Source organism: Salvelinus namaycush, chromosome 24 (assembly GCF_016432855.1).
Source record: "Salvelinus namaycush isolate Seneca chromosome 24, SaNama_1.0, whole genome shotgun sequence".
Classification (NCBI taxonomy): Eukaryota; Metazoa; Chordata; class Actinopteri; order Salmoniformes; family Salmonidae; genus Salvelinus; species Salvelinus namaycush.
The window spans coordinates 2881747-2895633 of record NC_052330.1 but is presented as its reverse complement, the minus strand read 5'-3'; the positions used below and the strand labels follow the sequence as shown (position 1 = coordinate 2895633).

Below are 13887 nucleotides of genomic sequence, written 5' to 3'. Positions count from 1 at the left end.
TTGATGCAGTGTTCTACTGGCAATTTGGATCACTTTTCAGCAACAAACTGCTCTAATTCTTCAACGTTTGAGGGGGTGCTGTTTTCATCTTTTGCCATTGGTTATGGATGTATTCAGATCTGGACTATACGTTGGCCACTGCAGAACAGTCCAGTGTTTCTTCTGGAACCATTCCAGGTTGCTTTTGATGTGTGTTTGGGATTATTGTCCTGCTGGATGATCCACAACCTTCAACTGACACGCAGTTTTTGGACAGTTGGTTTGAACATTGCACTCCAAAACACATTGATGATCTGCTGAATTTAGGACGACTTGCACAAGTTCAAGGCCCCTGTACAAGTGGCAGCAAAGTCACACCACAGCATTATTGAACCTCCCCCATGCTTGATTGTAGGGAGGTTGTTGTTTTTCTTTGAATGCTTCATTTGGTCGTCGATAAACAGAAAGACCCCATTCCTGAAGGAGACACTAGAAAGCCTGATTGAACTTCTCAAAAACCCACCTAAAACAAACTCTTTGGCAATACAGATCAGTGCAGTGTTTACCGACAACCAAATGAAGCTACTATCAAACATGGGGAGGTTTTTTATTTTTCCTTTATTTAACTAGGCAAGTCAGTTAAGAACACATTCTTATTTTCAATGACGGCCTAGGAACAGTGGGTTAACTGCCTTGTTCAGGGGCAGAACGACAGATTTTTACCTTATCAGCTCGGGGATTCAATCTTGCAACCTTTCGGTAACTAGTCCAACACTCTAACCACTAGGCTACCTGCCACAGCAATACTGTAGGGTTGCTTTGCTGCCTCTGGTACTGGGTGCCTTGAAAATGAGGCTGTTGATCAGACTGTTGATTGTGTCCTGTGGAATGTTGTCCCACTCCTCTTCAATGGCTGTGCGAAGTTTCTGTGTATTAGCGGGAACTGGAACACGCTGTCGTACACGACGATCCAGAGCATCCCAACCATGCTCAATGCAATGGGTGACATGTCTGGTGAGTATGCAGGCCATGGAATAACTGGGACATTTTCAACTTCTAGGAAATTATCATGCACAGCCCTCATAAACATGAGGTGAGGCTGATGAATGGCACGACAATGGGCCTCAGGATCTCTTCACGGTATCTCTGTGCATTCAAATTAGCATTGATAAAATGAAATTGTGTTTGTTGTCCGTAGCTTATGCCTGCCCATACGATAACCCCACCGCCACCATTGGACACTCTGTTCACAACATTGATATATGCATGTGGGGAGGCAGGTAGCCTAGTGGTTTAAGTGTTTGGCCAGTAACCGAAAGGTTGCTGTATAAAATCCCAAGCTGACAAGATAAAATAAATATCTGTCATTCTGCCCCTGAACAAGGCAGTTAACCCACTGTTCCCTGGTAGGCTGTCATTGTAAATAGGAATTTGTTTTTGACTGACTTGCCTACTTTAAATAAAGGTTAAATTAAAAAATATAAAAAATGTGTATATACTGTTATCTATGCTATTCTATGGTATCTCATTCACTAAATAATGTTTACATATCTTGAATTACTCATTTCATATGTACCGTATATACTGTATTCTATACTATTCTACTGTATCTGTCACGTTCCTGACCTGTTTTCTGTTGTTTGGTATGTGTTTAATTGGTCAGGGCGTGAGTTTGGGTGGGTAGTCTATGTTATGTGTTTTCTATGTTGGGTTAATGGGTTGCCTGGTATGGCTCTCAATTAGAGGCAGGTGTTTGACGTTTCCTCTGATTGAGAGTCATATTAAGGTAGGTTGTTCTCACTGTTTGTTTGTGGGTGATTGTCGCTGTGTCTGTGTTTATTGCACCACACGGTACTGTCTCGTCTCGTTCGTTCGTTCGTTCCTGTTCATGCGTGCTTCGTTTTATGTAGTTTGCATGTTCAGGTCAGTCTACGTTGTTTGTTTGTTATTTTGTAAATATTCAAGTATAGTTCGTGTCAGTGTTCGTCGTGTCTAATAAATTCATTATGTCTACATACCTCGCTGCGTGTTGGTCTGATCCATGCTCCTCCTCATCCGAGGAGGAGGAATATGACGACGATCGTTACAGTATCTTAGTCCGTTCCACTCTGACATCGCTTGTCCATATGTATGTTGTCTTAATTCACTCCTACTTAGATTTGTTTGTATTGGGAATATGTTGTGTCATTTGTTAGATATTACTGTACTGTCGGAGCTAGAAGCACAAGCATTTTGCCACACCCGCAATAACATCTGCTAATCACGTGTTTGTGACCAATAAAATGTGATTATATATCAGCAAACCACTCACCCCCACTACGCCATCTACCTGGTACAGTTGAAACCGGGATTCATCCATGAAGAGCACACTTCTCCAGTGTACCAGTGGCCATCGAAGGCGAGCATATGCCCATTGAAATCGGTTACAACGCCAAACTGCAGTCATGTCAAGACTGATGGTCTGGACAACAAGTACACTGATTTTTATTACATTATTAAACCTTTACTTAACTAGGCAAGTCAGTCAAGAACAAATTCTTATTTACAATGACTGCCTACCGGGGATCAGTGGGTTACGTGCCTTGTTCAGGGGCAGAACAACAGATTTTTACCTTGTCAGCTCAGGGAGTCGATCCAGCAACCTTTCGGTTATTGGCGCAACGCTCTAATCATTAGGCTACCTTCCACCCCCAGATAAGCTTCCCTGAGACGGTTTCTAACAGTTTGTGCATAACTTATTCTGTGGCGCAAACCCACAGTTTCAGCAGCTGTCCAGGTGGCTGGTCTCAGACGATCCCGTAGGTGAAGAAGCCAGATGTGGAGGTCCTGGAATGGTGTGGTTACACGTGGTCTGCGGTTGTGAGGCTGGTTGGACATAATTCTCTAAAATAACATTGCGGCTTATGGTAGAGAAATTAACATTACATTCTCTGGCAAGAGCTCTGGTGGACCTTTCTGCAGTCAGCATGCCAATTGCACGCTCCCTCAACTTGAGACATCTGTGGCATTGTGTTGTGTGACAAAACTGCACATTTTAGAGTGGACTTTTATTGTCCCCAGCACTGTGTAATGATCATACTATTTAATCAGCTTCTTGATATTCCACACCTGTCAGGTGGATGGATAATCTTGACAAAGGACAATTGCTCACTAACAGGGATGTAAACAAATTTGTGCACAGAATTTGAGAGAAATAAGCTTCTTGTGCGAATGGAACATTTCTGGGATATTTTATTGCAGCTCATGAAACATGACCAACACTTTACATTTATGGTTATATTTTTGTTCAGTGTATTTACATAATATAAATGTGGGTACATTTGTGAAGACAAATCTTACTTACTCAACCTTTAAGTTTACAAAAATACAATATGTTCTGTAGTTTTGTTCAATTTCAACCTATTTCAGACGAAATAGGGAATTGTTTAAAAAAAAGGGTGAGAAAATATTTGTCCGTAACTTTATACAGTGTCTTCGTAAAGTATTCACACCCCTTGACTTTTTCCACATTTTGTTATGTTACAGCCTTATTCTAAAATTGATTAAATCGTTTTTTTCCCTCATCAATCTACACACAATACCCCATAATGACAAAGGAAAAACAGGTTAAAACCTCTTACAGCTACCCCCCCTTCTTTCAATTTCCGCCTGAAGACATACCCAAATCTAACTGCCTCTAGCTCAGGCCCAGGAGCAAGGATATGCATATTCTTGGTACTATTTGAAAGAAAACACTCTGAAGTTTGTGTAAATGTGAATTGAATGTAGGAGAATATAACACAATAGATCTGGTTTAGATAATACAATGAAAAAACCATACGTTTTTTCTTTTTAATTGTTGTATGATCATCTTTAAAATGAACAAGATAAAACAAACATTCAGATATGAATATGGGGACAATTTCAGTGAAAAACATAAGAGGGCAGCAGTACTTGTGCAAAGTTTCAGAATGATAACTTCCAAAATGAGTGTGCTACATGACATTTATCATGAAGTCACCCAGGTGTCCCACACAAGTAGCCCAAATGTACCCAAGTGGCCAAATTGGTGAAGGTATACATTTTGAAACAAATAACTATATACAAAATACCAAAATGGTATTCTAACACACACACCCAAAAAATGGAGGGGGAAAAAATGGAGGAAAAAATAAGTAAAAAAATATATACATTTACAAAATAACATGGGTAACTATTTACACACTTTCAATATTTGGAAGACCCTCAGTCCTCTATCAAATCAAATCTATTTATATATCCCTCAAGAGTAAATATGAACAGTTTACCTCTAGATGGCCCGGGAGGTGTGGAGCCAGAGACAGCAGGGGTCCAGCTGGATGAACCAGCTTCAGAGGGGGATGGACACGTTGGCGGCAGACACACGCATCTCGACCATGCTCCCTCTAATCCATAATATGTAGACTGAGTTGAGGAAGCTTGCCGCTGGAGGAAGTATAGCCAATGTGTACTTTACACATTTCATTACATTTTTATATATTGCAAATAAAATGTAAAAACAATCACAAATAATATTTTATATTATTAATTTCAAACAACGGCATTAGCATGAGAAGAACTTACCAGTCCAAAACAATGTCCTCTCCGTTCAAAAAATATGCTTCCATTTGAGTCATGGTCGCTAACTGAGTCGTCTTCCAAAAGCATATGTTTCACTTTCACGATCAATTTCCTCTATAATTTTGTTTACATTTGTATATCTAGTCTTAGATTTAGCTTTCCCTGACTTATTCGCCATGATATTCGATATAATAAACAGCTGAAGATGCTTGTTACCGAAACAGTGCTGTGCGTAATGAGTTTGGCTCCTTCCAGTATGAATCTTCAATGGCGAATGACGGTCTTTATGCCGGAGTTTACTACATGGGTTGGTCTTCCAAAACACAAACATTAGATATTGCCGTTTACCTCTGCTCATTGGCTATCTACCCAGCTAGATTTCAAGACGATCAGTGGTCATTGGGTTAAAATACAGTCAATCAACGAAACAGCGGTCATATAATTGGTGCACAATGAGGTCGTTACTTGTTGTCTTTCAATCGGTTTCTTTGGGTCAATACGTCCCGCGAAATGACCCATCAAGTTTGGTTGTGTTACAAACAAACAGTTGATTGCAAGGAAACCAAACATGACTGGATAAAGTTTAGTCTGTTTAGTCTGTGTAAGTTAAAAGTTTAGTCAGGTTTAGTCTGTGTAATTACGTCGAATGTTTCGTCGAAAATTGAATGACACGAAATTCAACGAGATAAGCGTTCACAAAATGTTTCGTGTTAGGCTATAAAAAATGGATTTAACCGAACAAAAGACCATTCATTGTGTAACAATGAGCCTTGGGATTGCAAACAGAGCAAGATCTTCAAAGGTAAACGATTTATTTCATTGCAATCTGTGATTTTGTTACGCCTGTGCTGGTTGAAAAAGTATTTTGGTATGGGGCTCTGTGCTCAGATAATCGCATCGTATTCTTTCGCAGTAAATCCTTTTTTAAAATCTGACAACGCAGTTGGATTAGCAAGATTCTAGGCTTTTGAAGCATGTGAGACACTTGTATTTTCAGGAATGTTTAATATGACTATTTGTGGCGATCACCGTATGTTGTCGAATTTAAACCCGCATCCGGTATCCGTAGATCAGAGAAGTTAACCTGTTATGGCTGCAAGGGGCAGTATTGAGTAGCCAGTTAAATCGTGCCCATTTCAAACGGCCTCGTACTCAATTCTTGCTCGTACAATATGCATATTATTATTACTATTGGATAGAAAACACTCTCTAGTTTCTAAAACCGTTTGAATTATTTCTCTGAGTGAAACAGAACTCGTTCTGCAGCACATTTCCTGACCAGGAAGTGGAATGTCTGAAATCGTCGCTCTGTTCAACTTCCTGCCTATACATGGGCATGGCACGTAAGAGTCTACGTACACTTCATAGGCCTTCCTCTGGATGTCAAGAGGCTGAGAGAGAAGAAATTTTGTGTTTATCTTCATCTGAATTGGAATACAAGGTCTTTGTATGACGTGTCCCTCATTTCCGGTACTCTGAAGCGCGCGACTTGGACAGTGGGATTGCCTTCTGTTTTGCTGCCGTTATGGACGACAACTATCTCCGGCTCGGATTTTATTTGATACATGTGACCATATCATCGTAACGTATGTTTTTTCAATATAGTTTAATCAGATTATTGAAATTTTTTCGGGAGTTTTGCCGTGTTCCGTTCTCTGACTTTGTTGACGTTGGAGAGATCTGTGCCACTCGGCTAGTGTGCATGCTAAATGAAGAGGGATATTTGCCGTTCCAGATCAAAACAACGACTGTTCTGGACAAAGGACACCTTGTCCAACATTCTGACGGAAGATCACCAAAAGTAAGAAACATTTTATGATGCTATTTCTAATATCTGTCGTGCATGTGAACTGGTCGTCGGCGCCCAAGTGTTTCTGGCTATTGTGGCTACGCTAATATAAGCTACATTTTGTTTTCGCTGTAAAACATTTAATAAATCGGAAATATTGTCTGGAATCACAAGATGCCTGTCTTTCAATTGCTGTACACTATGTATTTTTCAGAAATGTTTTATGATGAGTAATTAGGTATTTGACGTTGGTGTCTGTAAATATTATGGCTGCTTTCGGTGCAATTTCTGATTGTAGCTGAAATGTAAACTATGATTTATACCTGAAATATGCAAATTTTTCGAACAAAACATATGCTATACAATAAATATGTTATCAGACTGTCATCTGATGAAGTTGTTTCTTGGTTAGTGGCTATTTATATCTTTATTTGGTCGAATTTGTGATAGCTACTGATGGAGTAAAAACTGATGGAGTAAGAATAGTGGTGTCTTTTGCTAACGTGGTTAGCTAATAGATTTACATATTGTGTCTTCCCTGTAAAACATTTTAAAAATCGGACATGTTGGCTTGATTCACAAGATGTGTACCTTTCATCTGGTGTCTTGGACTTGTTAATGTGTGAAAGTTAAATATTTTTAAAAAATATCTTTTGAATTTCGCGCCCTGCACTTGAGCTGGATGTTGTCATAAGTGTACCGGTGTCGGGCTGCAGCCCAAACAAGTTAATGATGAAGGAAAAACAGGTTTTTAGATTTATAAAAATCTTAAGAACATATCACATTTACATATGTATTCAGACCCTTTACTCAGTACTTTGTTGAATCACCTTTGGCAGCGATTACAGCATCGAGTCTTCTTGGATATGACGCTACAAGCTTGGCACACGTGTATTTGGGGAGTTTATCTCATTCCTCTGTCAGGTTGGATGGGGAGCATTGCTGCACAGCTATTTTCAGGTCTCTCCAGATATGTTCAATCGGTTTCAAGTCCGGGCTCTGGCTGGGCCACTCAAGGACATTCAGATACTTGTCCCGAAGCCACTCCTGCGTTGTCTTGGCTGTGTGCTTAGGGTCGTTGTCCTATTGGAAGGTGAACCTTCGCCCCAGTCTGAGGTCCTGAGTGCTCTGGAGCAGGTTTTCATCAAGGATTTCTCTGTACTTTGCTTCAATCCTGATTCCTGACTAGTCTCCCAGTCCCTGCCTCTGAAAAAACATCCCCACAGCATGATGCTGCCACCACCATGCTTCACCGTAGGGATGGTGCCTGGTTTCCTCCAGACGTGACGCTTGGCATTCAGGCCAAAGAGTTCAATCTTGGTTTCATCAGAGGGATGGTGTCTGGTTTCCTCCAGACGTGACGCTTGGCATTCAGGCCAAAAAGTTCAATCTTGGTTTCATCAGACCAGATAATCTTGTTTCTCATGGTCAGAGAGTCTTTTGGCAAACTCCAAGCGGGCTGTCATGTGTCTTTTACTGAGGAGGGGCATCCGTCTGGCCACTCTACCATAAAGGCCTGATTGTTGGAGTGCTGCAGAGATGGTTGTCCTTCTGGAAAGTTCTCCCTTCTCCACAGAGTGACCATCGGGTACTTAGTCACCTACCTGACCAAGGCCCTTCTCCCCCGACCCCATGGCTTGGTTTTTGCTCTGACATGCACTGTCAACGTTTGGACCTTATATAGACAGGTGTGTGCCTTTCCAAATCATGTCCAATCAATTGAATTTACCACGGGTGGACTCCAATCAAGTTGTAGAATAATCTCAAGGATGATCAATGGAAACGGGATGCACTTCAAGTCTCATAGCAAAGCGTCTGAATACTTATGTAAATTAGGTATTTAAAAAAAAAAATGGTATACATTTACAAAAATGGCTAAAATCCTGTTTTCAATTTGTCATTATGTGGTATTGTGTGTAGATTGCTGAGGATAAAAATAAAAATAAATCATCCATTTTAGAATTAGGCTGTAACGTGACAACATTTGGAAAAAGGGGTCTGAACACTTTCCGAAGGCACTGTATATAGGCCTATAGAGATGGAGAGAGAGAAAGAAGAAGTGATCTGTACACTGCATCTGCTGACACTTGCCAACATTAGCATTTCACTTCATGTGGAAATGAACAGACGGAGGAATGAATGAGCAATACATCTGGCTATCTGTGAACAAATGTAAGATTCCACTCAGCTAAATGATATGGAATGTAGCCTGCATGCCTGTACCGAATGCATAGATATAAGGGTGCCATATGGCTCACAGATTGTGCAGTCCCTCCCTGCCCTGTGTATGTCAATTCTTAGTAAATGCGTCCTACGAGACCCCTCCGTTTTTGCTTACTGGTATTCTCTATGGACTCATTGGGCCTCTCTCTTTTTTTCTCTCCCCCCCCCCCCCCTCTTTCTGTCTCAGACTGCCAGTCGGGCGTGGCTCTCCAGGTGTTGACGACACGTTGTCAGGGGAAACAGAGCTGCTTCGTCCAAGCGTCCACGCAAGAGTTTGGGGACCCCTGCTACTCGGGCACCAGGAAATATCTCAGTGTCATCTACGCATGTGGTGAGTCTCCAGTTTTTTTTTACATGACACCTAGTCAGCAGTTCCGTATGCAGACAGTAGAGGGCGGTGTTCTCTCATGTATGTGGATGGGTGGGGCTGAATGATACAGCTACGTTCTGTCTCAGCTCTGTCGTCTGTCTGTCAGCATCTCGCTCGCTTTCTCTTTCTCATTCTCTCTCTCTCACTCTCTATTTTGTCATTAATGTCTGATGACTCTCTGATGTTTATGGAGTGGTGCTTGTCCGCCCGTTTATGCTTTCTGTCTCGACGGAAGAGAGAGAGGGGCTTCCTCCCTGTCTACCTAGCCACCACACCCCCAGGCTGAGCTGTCACACTATAACTCATTAACACACACACACACACACATTCACAAACTAATGGACACATACACACGCATACACACACACACCCCCAGGCTAATCCTGAGCTGTCACACTATAATTCATTAAAAAGCTGGAGCTGGAGCACACCCAGAGAACATTATTTTGTGTGGAGGTGCTGACTAACGGCGAATAAACTGTAAGCTATAAAAATAAAGAGTTCTACGCTCTCTCTCTCTATATATATATTTTTATAACCTCACAGTAATTTATTTGGTAAAACACCAACGTTTCGGCATCACTGTGCCTTCTTCAGGGTTACTGGGAGGTTATAAATATATCGAGTGTGTGACTCTCTATATTTATTTGTACACTATAATTCATTAACACACACACACTCACACATTCACAAACTAATGGACACACACACACACACACACACACACACACAGACACACACACACACACACACACACACACTCTAATCCTGAGCTGTAGCACATTCATTAACATGAAAATAAAGGAGAGCCGCACACTCTAGGAGCTCAGATGCAAAAATGTTACATCCAACGTTTCGACAGCCAAGCTGTCTTCATCAGGGTATAATCACAAACACTGCGGGATGACTCGTTTATATAGTGTCAGAAGACACACAGGTGTCTGTAATCATGGCCAAGAGTGGCCTAATATCATTGGTTAATTCTCAAATATTAAAATGGCATACAAAGAACAGCATACAAAAAACAAATGGATAGCATACGATCATAGATTCATTTTAGACTACACAAGCTTACAAACAATTACAATGTCAAAGTCACAATAATCACAAGAATGGCTTCAGATCAAAGTCTACGTTGAGACCGAAGGGAGCAAGGGTCTTTAAGTTAAAGATCCAGACAGCTTCTCGTTTTAACAATAAATTATCACGGTCACCCCCTCTCTGAGGGAGGGTGACATGTTCGATGCCAATATAACGCAGAGAAGAAATCGAGTGGCCTGCCTCCAAAAAGTGGGCCGCAACTGGGTAAGTCAAGTTTTTGCACCTTATGGTGCTACGATGCTCTGAGATACGTACTTTTAATTTGCGCTTTGTTTTACCCACATAATTTTTACCACAAGGACAAGTTAGAAGATAAATAACTGCCTTAGTGGAGCACGTAATAAAACCTTACATTTATAAGTTCCATTGCATTGAGCACAGCCATTACACTTGTAATTTCCATCCAGTAGGGGCGCAAATAAATCAGAGTTTACCAATTGGTCCCGCGAGAATACGACCAAGGGAAGGTCCAAAAACACATTACCGATACTATCATGGGATTTTAGAATGTGCCAATGTTTGTGAACGATTCCCTTCATTTGTTCAGAGCGCTTTGAATAGCGGGTAGTTAGAATGCAAGAATGCGTCTTTTTGCGAGACTGCCCTTGAAAAAGGTAATGTCTCGTTTTGTTTTGAATTTTCTCAATGGCAATATTAATCGGATCATTTTTGTACCCCCTCTCATTGAACTTTCCTTGCGTCTCAGCCACATTTCTGTCGAAATCTGATTGTTTTTTGCAAATTCTTTTGATTCGACAGAATTGGCTGAAGGGCAAACTATTTTTCAAGGGAAGTGGGTGACAACTGTCAGCCCTCAACAAACTGTTACGATCAGTAGGTTTCCTGTAAAGATCAATGTATAGAACATTATCTTCACACAAGATCAGAAGATCAAGGAAACTGATTTGATGTGTATCAGATTGCATAGTAAATCTCAAATGTTCAGAACAGGAGTTAAGAAAAGCATGGAATGACTGGATCTGTTTTGCATCACCCCTCCATAGAACAAAAATATCATCAATATACCGTTTCCAAATAATGATGTTAGGGAAGATTTTTTTTTTTTTGAGGATTGAAAATAGACTGTTTCTCCATGTAACCCACATACAAATTAGCATAGTTAGGAGCAGTACCCTTCGTCTGAATAAAGAAATATGAAATAGTTGTGTGAGTACTATTTCAGCCAATGTTATAATGCATACACTGGAAGGTAGTTAGTTCATTAGGGTCACGTTGCAGAAGAAAATGTTCCATAGCTTCAAGACCGCCCTCGTGTGGAATATTTGTGTATAACGACTCAACATCAAAAGTAACTAACAAGGTATTCTCAGGGAGAGGATCAAGGGATTCAATGATAGAGATCATACTGCTGGTGTCCACACGGGGGCGGTATTGAAGCTATGGAACATTTTCTTCTGCAACGTGACCCTAATGAACTACCTTCCAGTGCCTGCACAGGGACTATGGTGGTCTGCTTGAAGCATGTTGGTATTACAGACTCAATCAGGGACATGTGTAAAATGTCAGTGAAGCCAGTTGGTCAGCACATGCCCGGAGCACACGTCCTGGTAATCCGTCTGGCCCCGCAGCCTTGTGTATGTTGACCTGTTTAAAGGTCTTACTCACGTCGGCTACGGAGAGCGTGATCACACAGTCGTCCGGAACAGCTGATGCTCTCATGCATGCCTCAGAGTGTGAGAGTGTGAAAGAGTGTGAAGAGTGTGAACGTGTGTGTATGTGGGGAGTGTGTGTGGGTGGTGTCAATATGCATGTGGGTGTGTTTGTGAGCATATGTAGTGTGTGTGCATTAGGTGTGCATTGAAGTGTCAGTGTAGTATGTGTGAGGGTAGTCCAGTGAGTGTGCATAGAGCCAGTGCAAGAGTGTCAGTGCAACAAAAACTGAAACAAAACACACACACGTTGTCCAGACACCTGCTGATCCAGGGACTCGATCTATCAGTACCAGGGTCTGGAGCCTCTCAGACCGGACATGTCAACAAACACACACACAATTTCTAAGCCCACCTAGCCCACACACTTATACACAACCCCTTAATGGTGATCAAACTCTGCCCCGGATCCTGTTTGAATGGTCTCCAACAGCTGTCCAGTGCCTATCATAATAGCAACAGTGGAACTCAGATTTGAGACTCTTTTTGGTCTTTTTCATGTTATTGGAGACATTTAGGCTCAAACTCTGTCTGACCTTCCTTATCTGTATTTGATAACCAGAGTGCCAGAGTGTGCTGTTGGACAGTTTCAGATATGTGAAGGGTGTGAGGAGGGGGCCACACAAACACACAAACACACACACACACACACTTCCAGTGATGTGGAGTGTGAGTGTCAGGTAGGGGCTAGGTAGGGGGAATGGGGGGCCAATGAAACTAAAGGGTGTAGGGCAGGGAGAGAGGGGAAACTTTTGGCATGAGGAAATCACTCTAGCTTTAGTAGACATGAAGTCACCAGGAGCTTGAGGCTTTAGGTAGTGGTCATTTTGGAGTATTCTCTTTCACGGCTGGTAATATGTATGATGTATGAGTGTGTAAATGTGACCCTGTGTGTGTGTGGGGGGGATTGTGTTTTTGCATATGTTTGTGTGTGTCACGAGGGCAAAATGGGTCTCAAAGGTGCTTATAGCATGGGGTCAATCGCTTTGACCATTTGTATTGTCCTCCATATGAATATACGTAGTCAACTCGTAGTCAACAATATTCAACTCCTCATTCACACATGCATGCATGCATACACACACACACACACACACACACACACACACACACACACACACACACTCACTCACTCCACTGTCAGGCATCATTTGAACCCAAGTCCCACAGGAGGAAATCCCTAAGGCTTGTTTATTTGTGAACGAGAGACACTTTCACTTTCATGTTGCTGTCCCGGGGTCTCTGTGGGGTCTGTTTGTGTTTGTGAACAGAGCCACAGGACCAGCATGCTTATTAGGGTACTCTTCTCCAGGTTCATCTCTCTGTCGGTGATGGCTTTGTTATGGAGGTTTGGGAATCGCTTCCTTTTAGATGGATTTACTTTTTTACACTTCTACTACACCTTGAAGAGGTATAAGGGAAAATTTGATAAATGGGCCTTTTTATTAAAGAGGTTGATACCACTGAGATCCTGTTGCATTTGTATTCATTCTAATATGTACTTCTATGGTTTGATACTGTGAAGTTGATCTTGTAGTGGTGCATTTTCCTCTGTGCATTCTAGCATCCACAGGTGGTAGTTTAGCAGCACTCTGCACGCTAGTTTGTCCATTCTGTCTTGCGCTTCCAGCCCTGTCAATGATTTGTGAAGCATATACAGTGCATTCGGACAGTATTCAGTCCCCTTGACTTTTGCCACATTTTGTTACGTTACAGCCTTATTCTAAAATGGATTAAATAAATACAAAATCCTCAGTAATCTACAAACAATCTACACACACTACCCCATAATGACAAAGCAAAAAAAATTTTGTAGAAATGTTTTGTAATATCTTATTTACATGAGTATTCGGACCCTTTGCTGTGAAACTCGAAATTGATCTCAGCTCCATCCTGTTTCCATTGATCATCGTTGAGATGTTTCTACAACTTGATTGGAGTCCACCTGTGGTAAATTCAACTGATTGGACATGATTTGGAAAGGCACACACCTGTCTATATAAGGTCCCACAGTTGAACGTGCATGTCAGAGCAAATACCAAGCCATGAGGTCGAAGGAATTGTCCGTAGAGCTCAGAGACAGGATTGTGTCGAGGCACAGATCTGGGGAAGGGTACCAAAACATTTCTGCAGCATTGAAAGTCTGCAAAAACACAGTGGCCTCCATCATTCTTAAA

General features: G+C 41.5%; 1 protein-coding gene across 1 annotated transcript in view; it reads left to right on the top strand.

The window, feature by feature from the left end:
- Positions 1–13887, top strand: part of LOC120019243 (protein eva-1 homolog C-like) — a 77835-nt gene that overhangs the window by 41731 nt on the left and 22217 nt on the right. Inside the window, exon 5 of the mRNA XM_038962562.1 lies at positions 8757–8900. Coding sequence (XP_038818490.1) covers positions 8757–8900 — 144 coding nt within the window. The remainder of the gene's footprint in view (positions 1–8756; positions 8901–13887) is intronic.